The 17,563-nt window shown below is 38.8% G+C and overlaps 1 protein-coding gene across 2 annotated transcripts; it reads right to left on the bottom strand.

Annotated features, from left to right (window-relative positions):
* Positions 1-824: 824 nt before the first annotated feature.
* On the bottom strand, positions 825-16,723 carry plekhm2 (pleckstrin homology domain containing, family M (with RUN domain) member 2). Of its 2 annotated transcripts, XM_017411402.3 has the most exons (20): positions 16,204-16,723; positions 14,042-14,148; positions 13,052-13,161; positions 12,854-12,953; positions 12,657-12,744; positions 12,381-12,555; positions 11,707-11,766; positions 9,964-10,240; positions 7,595-8,359; positions 7,433-7,502; positions 7,016-7,106; positions 6,741-6,805; positions 6,409-6,497; positions 6,037-6,169; positions 5,384-5,574; positions 4,663-4,728; positions 4,367-4,526; positions 3,959-4,138; positions 3,566-3,682; positions 825-3,407 (listed from the first exon to the last, which is right to left on the bottom strand). In XM_017411402.3, the coding sequence occupies exons 1-20, from the start codon at positions 16,261-16,263 to the stop codon at positions 3,270-3,272; spliced, it is 3,042 nt and encodes a 1,013-aa protein (XP_017266891.1). In that variant the 5' UTR covers positions 16,264-16,723; the 3' UTR covers positions 825-3,269. The 2 variants fall into 2 exon arrangements, with proteins under 2 accessions (XP_017266891.1, XP_017266892.1); XM_017411403.3 differs by lacking the exon at positions 11,707-11,766.
* Between the last annotated feature and the right edge of the window lie 840 nt (positions 16,724-17,563).

The following is a 17,563-nucleotide window of genomic DNA, read 5'->3' as shown; positions in this document are numbered from 1 at the left end:
ATGGGCAGCTTACGTATCTGGAAAGGCTCCATCAAGGCAGAAAAGTATATACAGGTTTTAGAACAATGTGTGCTCCCATCCAGACAATGTCTTTTTCAGCATGGCTTCATAGCAGGAAAGTCCAGGTGCAGAACCAGCCTGCCTGCAGCTCAGATTTGTCACCAAAAATGGGACAACATTCCCGTCCAAAACCTCCAGCAGCTGCTCTCTTCAGTTCCTGGAGGTTTACAGACTGATGTTAAAAGAAGATTGGATGCTTCACAGTGATAAACCTGGACCTGTTCCCACCTTCCTGAGACGTGCTGCTGCCATCAAACTTAAAATGACTTTGTTTTGCTAACAATGGTACACTTTCAAATGGTACATTTGATGCTTACTGCCTTCCATTGTGAATAAAATACAGGTTTATTTATGAGATTTGAAAATCATTGCATTCTGTTTTTATTTACATTTGAAACAACTTCCCAGTTTTGTCAGAATTGGGGTTGTATTTAAGTCACCCAATTATAGGGACCTGAGAACAAAACATGATTCAACATGCTCCACGCTAAGCTGCGTACAAAAACCTCTTTCAGAAGGTGAAATAATTTTCTTCAGCTGCTCCAACCTGTGAAGCTTCTGTCCCTGCTCTAACATGACTGCCATTACAGCACGGCTTTGAACTTCAACATGAAGAGCAGCTACTTAAAGCACATTATGCATTACAACAAGAGCCAAACGCTTCTTTATGGTTCATTTAGCTACGCTGCCAGTTCCCAAAAGCTTCATTTGTACATTCATTGCAGTTATACACAACAGAAACCTTCAGAACATGCGTGTCAGACTGGTATTCTTATTAGTGCTTTATTTACATGTCAGTAAAACTGCTGAATATGATACAAATATTACATGCCAGTTACACACGTAAATAAAACCCAAACTTTCATATAACGCATCACTTCAAAGATATTATCCATCATTGGCCAGCAATTTTCCACATTTAAAACACTGCTAAAAAAAAAAAGACTTATTTTACTTTTTCTTTAACTCAGAGGCACAATTTAAAACAATAATCCAAGAAACATTTCAAGTAAGTCCAACGTTTGCTCCTCCCAAATCTGTAAGTCCTTTAGGAATTCACAGGGGGGGAAAGGATTTTAACTGAACAACCCACTTTAAAACCCACTGAATTAATAAAGGACATCTTTCATAAAACCGTTTCTACTTGGAGACATTTCTCTGCTCCTCTGTATGCGTGTGTAAATCCCCCCATCATAACGCTGCACTGAGCAGTCACCCAATCATTAAATAAAAACAAAACGACTGCAGTGACAAAACAAAAACCCACACGGTGACTTTTCACCTGAGATTTCTTTGTAAAAGGGAAACCAAGTGGCACTTAGAAAGGCTTACAACCCTGATTAATGCTGACATGAAACTAACAGTGAGAGTGCCGATATTTGTACAGCTGGGTGGCATTTTAATACAAGGCATATTTCACAATGTGTGGTTTAGACAAACAAGACAAAAAAAGACTTATTTTTTATACAATTCAACATCTGGTGGAAAATCTTTCCCAGTTTTTGCTTAGAGTCTTAAGGTTTCAAATGCAGCCCTACATTCAACACATTTACATGTACCTCAAACAAAATCAGAAATAAAACTTATAATTATTAAAGAGTTACAGTGTTGTATGCCAAACTGTACTGTGTAAGGCATCTGATTAAATGTAAAAATGCTGAATTCAATTCAAACATACTAATTATTTAATCTATTTTAAATAAAAAAGGCAACAATGTCATCGCAAAAGAAACCGTCACATTCATATTTTGGTGGCGGCCGTTACACCGCCGCTGAAACAGGCTGTGATACTCTTAGGGTAATAATAAAGAAAGATGGCTGTAAATTTATTTCTATGTGCTGGGACTAAATGAGACTAGAAGCAAAGCTTAGGATCTTTTCATTTTCTCTCCATTTACTGCTTTAATACTGGATGATATGACTAGTTTTTAGTACAAAAGCTCAAGCATGACTTGTGCAGAAAGATGTCCTAAACTAAAGGAGTGGCTAGATTTTATTTGTACAGTACGACGTCACCATGCAGACTAAAAACAAGCAGCCAAGATAAGGTGTAGCTTATTCTGTGAAGGACTCTTCAAACAGACTTTAACATTTACTGTAACATTAAACCACACTTGGGAAAAAGCTGCAGCAGACACACACGTCCATTTCACCACCTCACCAACTGAAAGATTTGCTAACAACTGTTCCCAAAATATCTGAAAGGGAATGAAAAAAAACAAAAACAAAACAGTTTAACTCAAAACCCTGACTCGTACCAGCAAACAACAATAACAAAAATAACAACAAAAAAAACAAAGTGCAAGTCTGCGTGGAAATTTCCAATGGTTTCCACAAAGTGGAGAAAAGGCGAGCGTGCTGCACTTCCTGATAAAATTTAGGATAAAACAAGATTTCAGACTGGAATTACAGACATGTTATCTACTGTTTTTGTGCAAAAACATCCAGATCCACTTCAGGTTCTGATGAGCTGCTGTACAATGTGTAAGTTCAAATTATTTACGGTGGAGGTACAGTATGTGTCCTTACAAAAACAAATCTGAATATCAGACACAACCATCAGTGATAAAGCACTAATACTGTACAGTGTCGTACTTTTGTATTAAATTTACACCACAGTTAAAGTTTAATAAAACAAGTTGTTACTGTTGTGTGCATAAGGCAAGCAGCAGTTATTAATCTTTTTTGTCTGTGCACAAGACAGGAGTGTGCATAAAAAAGCAGCCAGACTGATTTGACATTGTCATCCTTCAAGGCAAAACTCCTGGCTGTTGATTTCTGTTTCCAACTCGACTTCTTACACAAACGAAATGATGCAGTTTACCTTTTTCAGTCCTACCTATACCTGAAAAGTCAACGGTCATAGTCTTGTGACAACAAACCTCCAAGGTTTACTCTACATGCCTCTGTTTCTGAATAATATCCCAAAGTTTTATCCCGTTCAGATAAAACATTTACTGTTACTCCGATATCTCACTACTCACATGCTCTGCAACTTCACCATCGGTTTTTCCGAACAAAAACATTTCTAAAGCTTGGTTTCGTTAGCAGTTCATCTCTGACTCTGATTGGGTGATCAACCAGCTGGTTTGTGGCAGCACAGAGTGTCACATACAGACACCCCGCCTTCCATCAGGCTGATTATCTGTCACCATGTCCGTGGGGGCTAAACACACACAGATTATTGTATATGTGGATGTGTGTGTCCGTCAGCACCATGGTTCCCGCTGGGCTCTGCCTCGAGCCAGACTGTCTGCCCTCTGCCAGGCGCTCTTCATCAGCTCGAGGGCCTTGCCACAGCGCTTCTGCACCAACGGATCAGACATTTCTCTGTGGGGAAGGTCAACCTGTGGACGGTGATGACATTTATGAGACTTTAACCCCACAGAACACGTGGTCGTTAAAGATGTTTCATGCTTGGGCTGTCAATAAAATAAACTATATATTTTTATAATTGTATTTTTACTTCATCCTATGAAAATGACAGCATGCAGCTTCCTCTGACCTGGAAAATGGCTCTCCATGCCCTGTTTAACTCCTGCAGCAGTCGATCTCTCTCTTCGCAACCGCTGAAGTATAAAACCCAGGGAGGGAGGAACTGGACCCGATCTGCTGCAAACTCCTACCAACAAAACAGTCAGTTTAAAAGCTTGAACTCAGAGGTCAAAACACACACAAACATGCTATACGTCAGTCAGAAAACATGTTTATAATTTGTCTGGTGTACATCTCAACAGCAGTTTGGTGAATTCAAGTGTTGCGTGGAAAATGAGGGCCAGGACATACACACACACACACACACACAAATATTTGAGGTTTTCTGATTAATGGTAAACTACAAATATAGATTTTTCTTTAAACTGGCCCAGCAGCAGGTGGCGCTCCACAGATCACTTACAACAACGCAGTACTCCTTGTCAGGCTCAAGGCTCACAGCAGTGACATCGCAGATATCAGCACTGCCCAGAGAACGGAAAAAACTGGTCTGACAGTCCTGATGGCAGGTTAGCAGCTTCTTGTCTGTCATTACCAGGCAGCATGGGATACATGGGGTGGGGGCCACGCCCTGGGGGATGACCTGGAGGGAAGAGGGTTACAGTTGTGTTACTCTACATATGCAAGGTCAAATTTGCACATAATTATCATCACAAAGCATGCATGTACGGTTAACTAAACAGGATGTGTAACATCTGCTTTTAGTTTTCTTTATTTTCATTAAAAGTAGTCTAAAGTTAAGATGGATACAAAATTAGAAATAATGTTTAATATGTGGATGATATATATTACACCAGAGATTTACTCTTACCCCTTTAGAGACAGACTGACAGAGGAGTTGCATCCAGTCAGCCATGTCCTGCTCGTTGCTGGCACTGAGCACCAGAGGGGGGCGCTCCGTCAGAATGACTTGGAAGGCGTGTGGTCGTTCTGTGCTGTTTGAGCGACGGCAGCCTCCACAGTGCTCTCCTCTGATGAGAAATGAAGGGGGGCACAAGGAGGTTGTCAACATCCCTGAGTATGTCCCATTGTTTCCAGGTGTTTCAGTGTTTTTTTGGACACTGAAAGCCTCAACGTTATGTCTTGTGTCAGCTTTCTGAAGCTTACCCCATGGTGACTGACAGCAGAGGTGTCCCATCTGTTCTCTCGGAGTACAGGTACAGAATCCCATTACTGCACAAAAGGAGATCAAACACTTAGGTCTACCCAATCAGAAGTCCCATACGTACGTTATGATAAATATATTAAAAACAATAACAGAAGTAATATATTTATAAACAGAATACACAATATCTAATGTCGACAGTTTGATTACAAGTATTTTAAACTGTATTACCCTGTTTAAAAAAAATGTGTTTTTTGTTGTTATACACAACATTATTTATTGACAAAATTTAAAGCGATATTGCTGCCATTTTTAGGTACCCTGGGACACAATATTACTATATCACTATCCAACACTAATGTTTACCTACCTCCAAAGTGTCTAATATATTTCAAAAATTTGTAAGAGGGTAAAAATACTGACTATACTGGTAAAAATAATACTTTAACAGTATTTACTACAATATCATTTGAAAGTAACTACAATAACACCTAAATAACCCTGTATGGAATAAAGCAGGTGTGGAAAATGAATGAATAAAATAACGTCAGTTTTACCTTTAAAGAGTGAGCATAAAAATGGGAAATGACCTACATGTAGTGTGTCTGTTAGTGTGTCTGAAATAAAGTGACCTTCAAACCTTAGATATTATTTTATCAGATGTTAAAGAAGCACTGTGGCAACAGCTGAGAGATGTTAGCGTTGTGTTGGACCCGCTCGTACCTGAGAACGAGGTAGCAGCTTTTCCACACCTCTTTACCCAGGTATGTAGTTCCAGACCTGTACATTATAGTTCCTTCCTTCGTGCTGGAGAGAACTCCAGAGGTTGGGGTGACACCTTGCGGAGACAAAGTCAAGTCCATCGGGTCCTCCCAGTGAACCAAGGAGTAGAGATGAATAGTCACGTCAGACACCTGGAGAAACGGGCAAACAATCAGTGAACCTCTGCTTTGAAAGTCAGGCAAGGATCAGAGATTCTGCAAGCTTCAGATGGCAGAAGTAAAGCTAAGATTGGTGTAAATGAGGAACTTAAAAACTGCTGCTAACTTTTAGGATGAGGAGAAAACCAGTGTTGACGGTTTTCAGTTGAAATCGTTCCAAACTGTGTTTTAGACTGTTGCAGTTTCCCACTCATGTTCAATTTATGCAACATTAGTATGACATTTTTACACAATTTTAAGTAGTACTGATATTCTTCAACTGAAAATATAGTATGATGAAGAGCTAGATAAGTATTGACAAGTTAAAGAAGACCAATTGTTTACATCAACTAGGCAGACTGTTCATGTTACTAATAACTAACTGATTCAGCATTTTCTTTGCAAGTACCAGATGTGATGAAAACCTACAACAGTACAAAACACTCCTAACATTACCTCACACTGACATTCCTGGGAGACAAATTTGGTTAAAGACAGTTTTTCCATTGTAGCATCTGTCAGAATAGATGGATAGGGAGGCTCACGACAACCCTGAACCATGGCGGACTTCAGAACCGACAGGAACCAGCTGAAAAATGAAGGAAAAAACAAACTGGAAGTTACAGAAAAGACAGTACTCCATTTATCCTACATTACTTTGACTTAACTTCTGTTTGAGTCTTCAGTCTAATGCTTCCTGACATATTGTGTAAAAACTAACTTTGGCAAATGAGACTGCATGTGCTGTCTCTTTGGACAGGAAAACAAAGACAAACTGTAAGTCAGCACAGTTAGAATCGTGAGACACAGATATAAGGATCGACTCACAAAGTCAGTGAGACATCAGCAGTGTCCAACAGGAACTTTCTTCGTCTGTTGGTGCAAACCAGAGTCACTGTCTGCTGGTCGAGGCCCACCTAATGGGAAAAACATTATCACTACCTTTTTAAGAGCAAAGCTAAACTTTTCCCTCATCAACCCAACAACCCTGTCACACTTAATTCTGCACAATTAATTACACAGTGTAATGCGCCTACTGGCAAAAAAAATTAGGACTTTCAACCCAAAAAAATTGTTTCTAAAAAATCAAAAGTCTTGAAAAGATACCCAAATTAACATGTATTTAAAAGAACATAACTAATGAAGTCAAGGTAACTTACAGAAAGATAGTCAAGCTCATTATAAGAAACAGCATCTTCAACTGTGTAGGGCTTTTCAGCTGCTCCTGAGAACAAAAAGAAATACAACAAATATGATGAAACTCTGGATTTGAACTTGATTCCAATTTTAAATGATGAAAATGTGAAAACTACTTTGATAAAAATCAAATGCACAGAAATCCTTCAAATTGCTAGAAGAAGAGGACGTCAGTTTTGCACTTTTGTACCCCAGATTGCCAAAAAAAAGCCAGTGAACCTGGGTTTTCTCCACTTACCTTTTCTTAGTAAGTAGATGTAACAGTCAGTCAGCAGCAGATAAAGAGGCTGCAGGTCTCCCTCCATATGACCTGTACTCATTCTCACCATCTAAAAACACAAAAATATCAAATCAACCTGAATAGTTACCATTTTTCAACTTGAGAAAAAGCAGATAAAAAGCCAAGGGGAAAACTAAAACTTGCAGAGAAACTCTCTAAACCACTTCTTAGATGTCAAAACAGATAATAAAACCAAAAGTGTCATCTTTCCTGGTCACATACAACACCACTAAAGAGCTTTTTTTAAAAAGATCATATCTGATTTTTGCTGCTAAAGTTATAATGAAGTAAAAAACAAGTAAGCTTATATTTAAAAAGTACCATATATTATGAAGGTTTCAACAAGAATGAAAACATTTGTTTTTCTGTCTTCACCTTAAAAAGCTGCTCCTCGTTCTCTCTGAATACATGAATCATTAGAAGTAGTAAGTGGTTGTTGTCCACCCTGAAATATGAAGGATAAAAAACATTAGACACACATCAAACAGCATGGCTTCAACAAATAAAAAAAAAAAAAGTCTTGTTTTAGCTTCTTACTTAAACTCTGCTGGATGAGATATTTCAGAAGGACTAAGCTCCTCCTTGTGCAGATGTTCAGTTGTTTTGTTTTCTGGATCTTCTTGTACCTCCTCCTTCATGTGGGGCTTCTCTCCTGCTGGCCCTTTTGCTTCTTTGTCATCTTCAAGGCAACCTGAAAGAGTCTGTGACTGGCTTTGCCCTGTAGAGTCATTGTGGCCACCACTTGTGTCAGCAGAGTCTGGACTGGTGGGGGTAAAGCAGCACAAGTCTGTAGACACAGCAGAGGCCTGCAGGGAGTTGGAACTTTTGTCCAGAGGGGAGACAGATGCCTCTCCTGGAGCTGGGTCAGGCGGCTTTCCCTCTGAATCCTCTCGAAAGGGCTGCTGTGTTGGAGGCTCCAAGCTCTGATCAACAACTTGACTGTTTTTCTTTTCCTCTTTTGCATCTGGGTGCTCCCATGAGCCATTGAGCCGGTCCATGACGTCACGCAAGGGCTGGCCGACGCTGTTCATGGAGGTGTCTGTCATCTCTGGGAGACGCAGGAGGGCTTCAACGCTTTCCTCGCCTTCTTCCTCCACAATCACTGATCCAACCCTGCTTCTGCTGAGCTCTCCTTCACTATCCGGCTGTACGACCGTGGAGTTCAATGAATCATCCTCTGAAGTAAAGGTACCATTTTCTGTTTCTATGTGTTCAGAGGAGACTGAGTTGTGGATGCTGCCGCTGGAATCCGTGGATCCCCTTGATCGTCGCTTCCTGGCTGGTTTCCTTCGTTTAGCCAATCTAGAATAATAATCAATCAATCAATCAATCAATCCTCTTTATTTGAGACTCGGTTGAGGTCCATACAAAAAGAAAAAGAACAATAAAAGATAACAACAATAAAAGAAAATAAAAAGTAAATTTACATATACATAAAAAATCAATCAGACATACAAACAAACGCGCCAGTGATTCCACAGAGTGGAGAAAAATCTCACTGAGCTTTGAGCAGGATTAGTCAAAGTCTGAATGATGCTGTTTGCAGAGTTTGTCAATCTGCACATACATCTGTGCATAATATTTATAAGCCCAGCAGCGCAGGTTGGTACACTGGCATTGGCAAACATCTGACTGGCACTACTCCATCGTGGTATTCTAAGCAACATCCTCATGCTGTCATTGTATGCCACCTGAAATTTGTTCATACTGCTTTTTCTGTAACACCGCCACAAGTGGGCGGTATACATGGGAGTGCAATAGGCTTTAAAAAGTGCAGTTTTTACAGGTGCTGAACACATGGAGAATTTCCGAAGAAGCATATTAGCTTGTACATATTGGGTACAACGCTGCCTGTAAATGTCTCTGTCATCAGACAGGTCAGCGGTGATGTAATGTCCCAAATATTTAACCTCATTAGTGACCTGGAGGATGCTGCCAGACAGAGTGAAGTCAGGAAAAGATAGTTTATCGTCTTCTTTACTCTTAACAATCATGATGATGCTTTTTTTCGCATTGTATTCAATATTATGTTGTAACCCATATTGAGAGCAAACTCTTAGCATTTGCTGCATTCCAGTGCTGTATGGGCAGAAAATCACAAGATCATCAGCATACATCAGATGGTTGATAGTTCTATTACCAACCTGACAACCAGTCCTACATTGATTCAACAGCTTTGACAGATCATCCATATACAAATTAAAAAGGCAAGGAGACAAGATGCTGCCTTGCCGTACACCGTTACTCACAAGGAAAGGAGACGATACAGAGTTTCCCCATTTTACCGACAATCTCTGGTGAGCATACCAGTACACTAAAATTCTTAATAAGTATTTTGGAACTCCTCTCTCTTGTAATTTATAAAACAATTTTTCATGATTAACATGATCAAATGCTTTCGATGAATCAATAAAACACGTAAAAATTGTGGAGTTATGTCTCTTGTATAAATCTAATATTTCCTTGAGAGCAAAAATGCACATATCAGTGCCAAGTTTTGGTTTAAAACCAAACTGATTATCAGATGTGGCTATAAATGTCTCAATTCGGCTCAGCAGAGCCTTCTCCAAAATTTTTGATAGAGTACTGGCCAGAGCTATGGGCCGGTAGTTATCTTTACTGTTTATTTTACCCCCCTTATCTTTTACGATAGGCACTAAAATCACAGACAGCATAGAATTCGGTAAAATTCCATGAATTAAAAATCCAGTAAAACAAATAGCCAACAAAGGAAAGATTTTTCTACTCGCAAATTTTAAATGCTCAGTGAATATTTTGTCTGCACCACATGCCTTATTGTTTTTCAAATTCTTAACAATGTCACTGACTTCTTGTGAGGAGAAGGGTTAGCTGCGGCTCCAAGGACAGACAGAATCTGATCCTTAATGCTAGTAAAGAAACTGTACCTAATGACTTCAAGGTCACTGCTGTCAAGCTCTGCCTCATCTCCATTGGTGGTGGTACTGTGATGCTTGGCAACGTGAACTGGTGTGACATCTGCTGAGGTGTTTGTGTCGGAGTCCTCATTGAAGGGGTTGTGTCTGGATGTGGGGCTGTGTGGAGAGAGGTAAGCAGCCAACTTCCCCTTCACCGTGCCAGAAAGCAGCAGTGTGTCGCTGATGACCGTCTGGGGATCAGAGCCAGTGGACCGTGGGCAGCTGGCCTGATCAGTTAACTCACCCTCTACAGTGAAAACCACACAAAGAGAGGCCGTTAAACCAAAAGCAGCTGCTGGTGACATTTATATCCACAGAGTAAAGGAAATACACAGAATTTGTGTTGTCTTGTTGGTAGGTTGAACGCCAAACTAATATTTGTTGCTTTGGTCAAAGAAGTTGATTAGAAAATGTTTGTTTCTGTTTGTTTATCTTCTTAACGCCTTTTTGAAAACCAACATTAAAGTGCCACCGACCAAACAAGCCCACAGAAATGCTGTGTATTCCTTCATCTGCAAACCAAAGTCAGTGTTAGGAACTGCTGCATTTTTGGATTTATTTGGCAGTGTAAAAGAGGAACAAAACACAATAAGTAGGACATCGAGTAACAGCACAGCCAGTAGCTCTTTTTGCAGAAACACAGGTCTAGGTCAAGCATTAATACTGTAGACTCTATCAGCATTTACTACATCTTCATTCAAACTACAATTACAACTAGGCTTTCATTTTTTGACCCATTTACCAAATTTTAAACATTAAATCATTTGGGCAAACAGACAAAAAACAGACAACTAGATTATTGCAAATAAACTGAGCTAAAACCAAATCAGCATCCTACGCTCATTAGGAAATATATATTTTTTTAAACATATACTACAGCTTAGCTGAACCTAGGCCAATGCAACAAGTCAACAGGAAGAGGAGATAACACAACATTGTGTGACAGATACACAATACAATGAAGACTAGGGCTGACAAGGTGAGTACCAGCTGCTTCAGGCAAATACACTGCTGTGGTAAAAATAAAGCACAGTGAGCATTAGAATAAGATCCCAGATGAGCAACACATGCAGAATGTGACAGACAGAAAACCCACCCAACAATAAATCCCCAGAGGAACCAAACTTACCACTCAGATGTAAGAAGATGCTTTGTGTTTTTATAAACTTTGTTTGCTTAATATGGTTATTAAATTATGGGAAAAAACAATAAATAATATAATTTATGTACTGTATATTGTGAGATTTAAAAACAAATGAATATGAATGTCTAATGTTTGGGATATCTATCTAATAAATAAACCCTTGTGTGTCAATTTGCTTCTCCTGAAATGTTAAACTTATTTTAAGATCAAATTTAAGATACTAACTTCCTCTTTGGTGTTCATCAGTTCAAGTTATTCAGAAATTGTAACATAGGTCACATAGATTAATGTCTGCTGGTGTTGCTAAAGTACAAGAACGTATTAACTAAATTTAATATTCATTAATCCAAAGCAAAGTCTTCCAACATTTTTACCCATGTTTGTTTACATGAGCTAATTCTTTTTAATTTCAAATATAATATGTTGTTTCAGTTATCTGTTTTATAACTGAGTACCCCACATGCATAAAACACAAACGATACACAAGCCCATGCTAGAAAAGAGTTGAGGTGAGGGAGAGAACACATGGAATGGAAATGCTGGGAGGAGAGGGTTGACCAATGTCCCACCTTCCCAGTCTGCACTTGGCAATGACTGCAACACGGGAAACATGTCACCAAAATCATAATCTAAAAAAAAAAGGGAGGGATAACATTCAACATTAGAGAAAGGTGAACTGAATTCAGGACAGAGGAGACAGAGTCAATGGCACAGACACTGTAAAACAACATATGTGGAATGTGAAATAACAGAATGAATGAGGGTAAAATGGAGAAGTTGCAACTAAAAAATAAGGTTCAGTACTTTGAGAGGGCTGATGGGGAAAGCAGTGACTGAGTGCTGCAATTCATCCCCTGAAAAAACATTCTGCAGTCATCTGCCTGCACGCCATGTGATCCTTTTGCTAAACTGCACTTTAGTTTGTGTTATTTACAGGGATCAATCCAGCTATTTCACCATTCCACCAGCTTGACGTCACTGCATGAATCCGTGCCACAGCGTACAAATATGTGTTAAAACTCCAGGGGGTCCTGAACATATCTAAAACTCCAAAATAAAAACTGTCATCCCCTGGATGTTCAATCAGTGGGAAAGTAAATGTAGACATGAGAGTCCAAAATACAACTGCTTCAAGATAAAGCTGCACAGGAAAAAAACAGTCCATGTCTCATAATTAAACTTTAATTAAAATTAAGTGAAAAGGGAAATAAATATGAATTAAGTTCGAGGTTAGGTGACGTACCTTCACTGGAGGGAGCAATGGCACTGTCATCCCACTCCAGGTTGGTGGATGTGAGGGAGGTGAAGGAGTGTAGGGATATACTGTCTGAGCTGGGAAGCCTTTCCTCAAAGTCCAGCAGGTTCTGTGGTTTGTAATACTCAGGCATGTATGGGGCCACATCTAGATAGGGCACATCCTGAACCACCAAGAGGAAAACAAGGATGATATTTTTAAAAAATTGCTGCTGACATTTAGAAGCTGAGTCTCTAATAATCTCGTCATGAAGCTGATGCTGACCAGCTCCAGATCAAAGCGAATGAACTCCAGTCCGGACACCAGTGTGAGGAAGAGTGTGAGGTGGTCATGACTGCAGACCAAAGCATTTCTGGAAGAGAAAAGTTTTGTGAGTGACAGTTACTTGGTAATAAAAACTGCCATTGAAATATGTAAGAATAAATACATTTCCAAGTGTAAAAACATGATCTTGTGCTTACTTGAAATAATACTTCTGCAGCAGTCCTTGGTTCTCCTGGAAAAGGCGCAGATAGCTCTCTAAAGAGCTCTCACTCAGTGCCAGGTATAACCATGCACGGCCTGCAGGGAGCAGAGAAGCTCATTTTTAATATAACTCACTGGGTAATAAAGGACGATTCACTTTGTGTGAAGTTTCATCCACTGTGCTGATATCTCACTTCGACCGAGGTTTGTTGCTATGTGCTTCAGCTCCTCTATCTGTCGGACGGCCTCTCTCCTAGTGAAGTGAACGACCAGGACCCAGTAGCCCGATGAGATGTCTTGCAGCCTAAAACAATAAAAATAAAATCAGATGCCTAAAGCTTAAACAAGCTAAGGGTTTTTATTATTGAAGATTAAAATTTACACCAAACCTAAACATTAGCATCACTGTCGTAAAGCAAGGGTTGATCTAAGATATTTTGGTGGGAAAAATACAACTTTAATCTTGTTAAACTGTTTTATAATTGTCTTTTTTGTAGATGCAACCAAGAAAGGGGAATAAATTGTGTCTGTGACAGGTTGGTTGTAACAACGAGACAGAAAATACGATTTAAAACTGACTCTTCACCAAGTTGTCTGTTACACGTAAACACAGAACTGGTTTATCCATTTAACTTCTAATTTTATTTATTTTTTAATGATCAATAAATCAATGTTAAGTAGCTTAAACAACAAAAAAAACACATTCTTTTGAAACTGATAGATATTTGGACTGGCCTGAAATTAGTGAAATCAAAGAAAAACTAAAGTAAATCTTCAGAAAACTTGCTCAAGGATACTTAAAAAACCCTACAAATGTCTGGCTTCATGAAACAAAACATAAAAATAAAAAATAGTGGCTAGCTCAAGACTTTTACACAGTACTGTTGGAGTGGGTAAAACAGGAACACATCAACACATAAATAATAAATCACTGATACTGATTGTATCAGCAGTTAGTTGTTAGTAAACACACATTTTTATGTAAAATTTATCTGCATATTTACACAACCTTCAATTTTAATTTTCAACACGTCTGTACTATTTGTAGGAATGTAAAATAAAAATGAAAACAATCTGGTTTACACAAAGATCTGTATATATATATATTTTTTTTTTTTTTTTTTCATAAAGAACCTTGAAGCAAATATGATAAGATTACATTCATCTTGCAGTAATTCACGTACCCGTACAGCAGAGCATGGTCCAGGTGTTCACACAGGCGCTGAAGGACCCGGTCGTGGTTTCGGATAGCCGGAGTTTCATCCTCACAGGCTGCAAAGTAACTCTGCAACTGCAGAGACACACAGCATCTTAGCTAGCTGGTTTGCAATTTAAACTTGCCTCAGAGAATAAGTGAAAGGGTTTCAATAGCCACACGGACAAGAAATAAAATAAACTTATTGAATTTAAAATGACTGAATTTCAAGATCGAGTCATCTAGAGTGTACAGTAATTAGCATTATACAATAATGTTGCAATAACTTTACAAAATAGCTCATTCAGATTGATTGATGGTTAAAATGAAGGTAAAATGATGACTTCGGGAATTAAGTAATTTAAGGAATGGTAATCAGTACCATACCCTCAAAGTACATAATCATGTGTAACCCATAAAATAAGCAATAAATGAAAGTAACTGTGGTGCAGACCAGACAGACTGAGTAAAAATATGAGCAACAACTAGGTTGGAGATTTAAAGGTACTCATTGAAAAGTATGAAATCAGACATAAAGGAATATCCTGAACTTCAATCAAATGGTGCAGTTTGAAAGAGTTCACTCCAGTAGATACATTGATATTTAATTCTGAAATGTGGGTATGCACTCAGTGTAAACAACACTCTGCTGAATTCGTCTAAGCTCGAGTCACACGATTAACCTACATTAGGCTGGCTGTACTCTTTGTAGGTACACAAATTTGGCGAAATCGGGCAAGCGTAGAATCTCGGAGAAGGCGTTTAAGTGAAAAAATAACTACAAATCTGCTGCTAAACGTGAAAGGAAAGAGAAAAATCAAATAATGCAGCTGTCCAGAACAAACATTGGGGCGGTGGAGCGCCATAAAGACAGAGCTGGGCATCCAAACACACACAGCTTCTGTGAAATATCTTCTCGACTGGTAGTTTAAAGCTTTAATCTAACCTGTCATTTCATCTGCATACATTACTCAACAAATCTGAGTGGAAATACGAACCAATACATCAAAATTGTTGGACTTTTCAATCCTAAACGGCTCCATGAACGTCGCTGTCGTTGACCTGTTTCCGCAGGTAAACAAACAAGCGTGGGTGCCAACCATTCACAAACTCTGCTTACAATCTTTTAATTTAAGACACAATCATCACCAAGATGTGAAACAAAAAAACCCCCCAGCAATTTATTTTTTGACTGGTCTTCATGACACTGCAATGAGTACCTTTAAGTGAGTCAATAAGTGCTACTTCTTTAAAAAACAAAACAAGACTGTACATCGTTTACCACATATTGTAAAGATATTGTTATTGTTGTGGTTGTTATTTCAATGTACTGGCAAAAATAGCCAAATACATACATATTTAAAAGAAAATCTACATTAGACATGTTAATGTAGGCAGCTCTGTGGAAAGATACCAAATAAACTTTCTTTTTGAGCCAACAGTAAGTGTTGCTTTGAGATTCTGTCTCCAAGAATAATTGCTCCTGCTCTATGACTATTTCTACAAGTTGTATTTTTTTTTAGGTAAACACTGTACAGTTGCTTTAGAGCTCGAGGCACAGTTCATAAAACAACACTTTCACAGTCTTTGTGTAGTCATTTGATAGGAGAAATAGGCAGGGTAACAGATCCTAAAAGGAGCATGCTGCATTAAACAAACCCAAGATGCAAATCCCTAACTTACAGTGACACAATAAGGTATTTATTATGTCACTTACAATTAGGTTGCTGAAAGGATGCTTTCATTGAACTGATTATGACATAACACAGATAATAGAAATGTCATTAATTACACAAACTTCAAGAACAAAAACCTGCTAGGTAAGCCTTACACTGCAGATCTGACTGCAGCTTTGTTTACAACACATGCCGCAGTGTGCCTGGTGCTGCTACTACACACAAAACTACGACTATGAACTGGATCTATAACACCCAGGACTAGTATTTATCTGTAATAATTTCTCATATCAGCGAAGGCAAGGTCCTTCCATAACTGCGAAGTGCTCAGGGGCTTGAAAGTTGTCCTGCCTTTCGCAAACAGAAGATGACCTAACATTAGCCACAGTGACTCAAGCCTGTGGAAAATCTCGAGCAAAATATGTTTGACGAAAACAAAACAGCGCTGCCCACCCAGCTCACAGGCAGATCTTACCTTTTTGACGGACAGAGAAATGTTTTCCAATATGCGATCCTTTACTTTCAGTTGATCCATCACCGGGTTGTTGGCAGCAGCAGAAGGCTGTCAGCTGACTCTCACAAAGCAATGCTCTTTTTTTTTTTTTTTTTGGTCAAGGCTAACGCCGCCCACATTAGCTAAATAACCTTTCACTGCATTTTTCCTCCCGAAGTAAAGCTACAGCTCTGGTTGTGAAGTTGTTAACACTTTTGTTTTGACTGCACCGCTGCTAGTTCACTTCTGTTTAAGCCCAGGAAGCTGTCACTTACCCACCTCTGATTAGCAACAATGTTTTCGCGTTAGCTTAACCAACTATACTTTTCTTTCAGGTTGACAAGCTGTTTTTTTAGTTTCCCAGCAACGATAACATCGCTATCATTTTTTTAAAAAATCGTATACCTGTACTAACCAGGTTCAACACCAACCAGTGTGAGTTACCCTTTTTGCTGTTTAGTCGGCCAATAAAACGGATGCTAAGATGCTACGTCTTACTTTCGGCGGAACCCCAACCGTCAGGATTACGTCATTAAAACGTGACTTTTCCCAGGACCGAATTGCATTCAAAAAGTCTCGCATTTTAAGGATTTTGCGCTTGTTGTGCAAAATCCAAATATATTGCTGATATTGTGACGCATTTTAAGCAATTATAACTACTTCTTGTTTTCGGCGTCAGTACCGAACCTTCTTGTCCCCTACTTTTTTGAAAGTGTTGACTATTGAAGCCTAAAACTATCCCCTACACCTACACACTACCTTAAATTTGTTTTTGCTGTCCAAGCAGCGGATTTGCTCTCCCTTTTTATTTGAAGAAAATGCTTTGCAGCAAGGGGTATCAGTTCAATTAAAAACACCAAGAGTCATAATGCATAAAACAGCTGAATATGCATTTCAAGCATAATAAAACTGTGCTCAGTTGTTTTATAACAGAAGGCACAAGGACTCATACTAAAAGGAATGTCAACATTTTTATTTTAAGAGGACACCAGCTTTTTTCCCCCCCAAAATGCAAACATTTTTATAAAACAAGGGAACCATTGGCATTTTCAGTGCATGTTTTTACCCAAAAATACATTTTCTAATTGAGAAAATGCTAGTAATTGTTTGACATGATTTTAAACTGCTTTAGCTGAGAGGCTTTAGTTAAATGTAAAGCAACTTTATACAACAGCTGACTGACTTTAGAACATTTAGGCTTTGGGATATTTCAATGTACATCTCAGCAAAACATACTGCACTGCACTGCAGTAAGACTCCCCTTTTTAACCCAAATACCATTTGAGCACTCTCAATCACAAAAAAGCAAAAAAAAAAAAAAAAAAAAAAAAAAAAAAAAAAA

This window comes from Kryptolebias marmoratus, linkage group LG8 (assembly GCF_001649575.2).
Source record: "Kryptolebias marmoratus isolate JLee-2015 linkage group LG8, ASM164957v2, whole genome shotgun sequence".
In the NCBI taxonomy this organism is placed as follows: Eukaryota; Metazoa; Chordata; class Actinopteri; order Cyprinodontiformes; family Rivulidae; genus Kryptolebias; species Kryptolebias marmoratus.
This window is presented reverse-complemented; position numbering and strand designations above follow the sequence as displayed.

Coding starts and splice junctions, on each gene's coding strand:
- plekhm2 (XM_017411402.3), bottom strand. CDS start 16,263: ATGGATCAACTGAAAGTAAAGGATCGCATATTGGAAAACATTTCTCTG. Junction 12,954..13,051: donor AGCAACAAACCTCGGTCGAA/GTGAGATATCAG, acceptor TGCTCCCTGCAG/GCCGTGCATGGTTATACCTG. Junction 12,556..12,656: donor TTCGCTTTGATCTGGAGCTG/GTCAGCATCAGC, acceptor TTGGTGGTTCAG/GATGTGCCCTATCTAGATGT.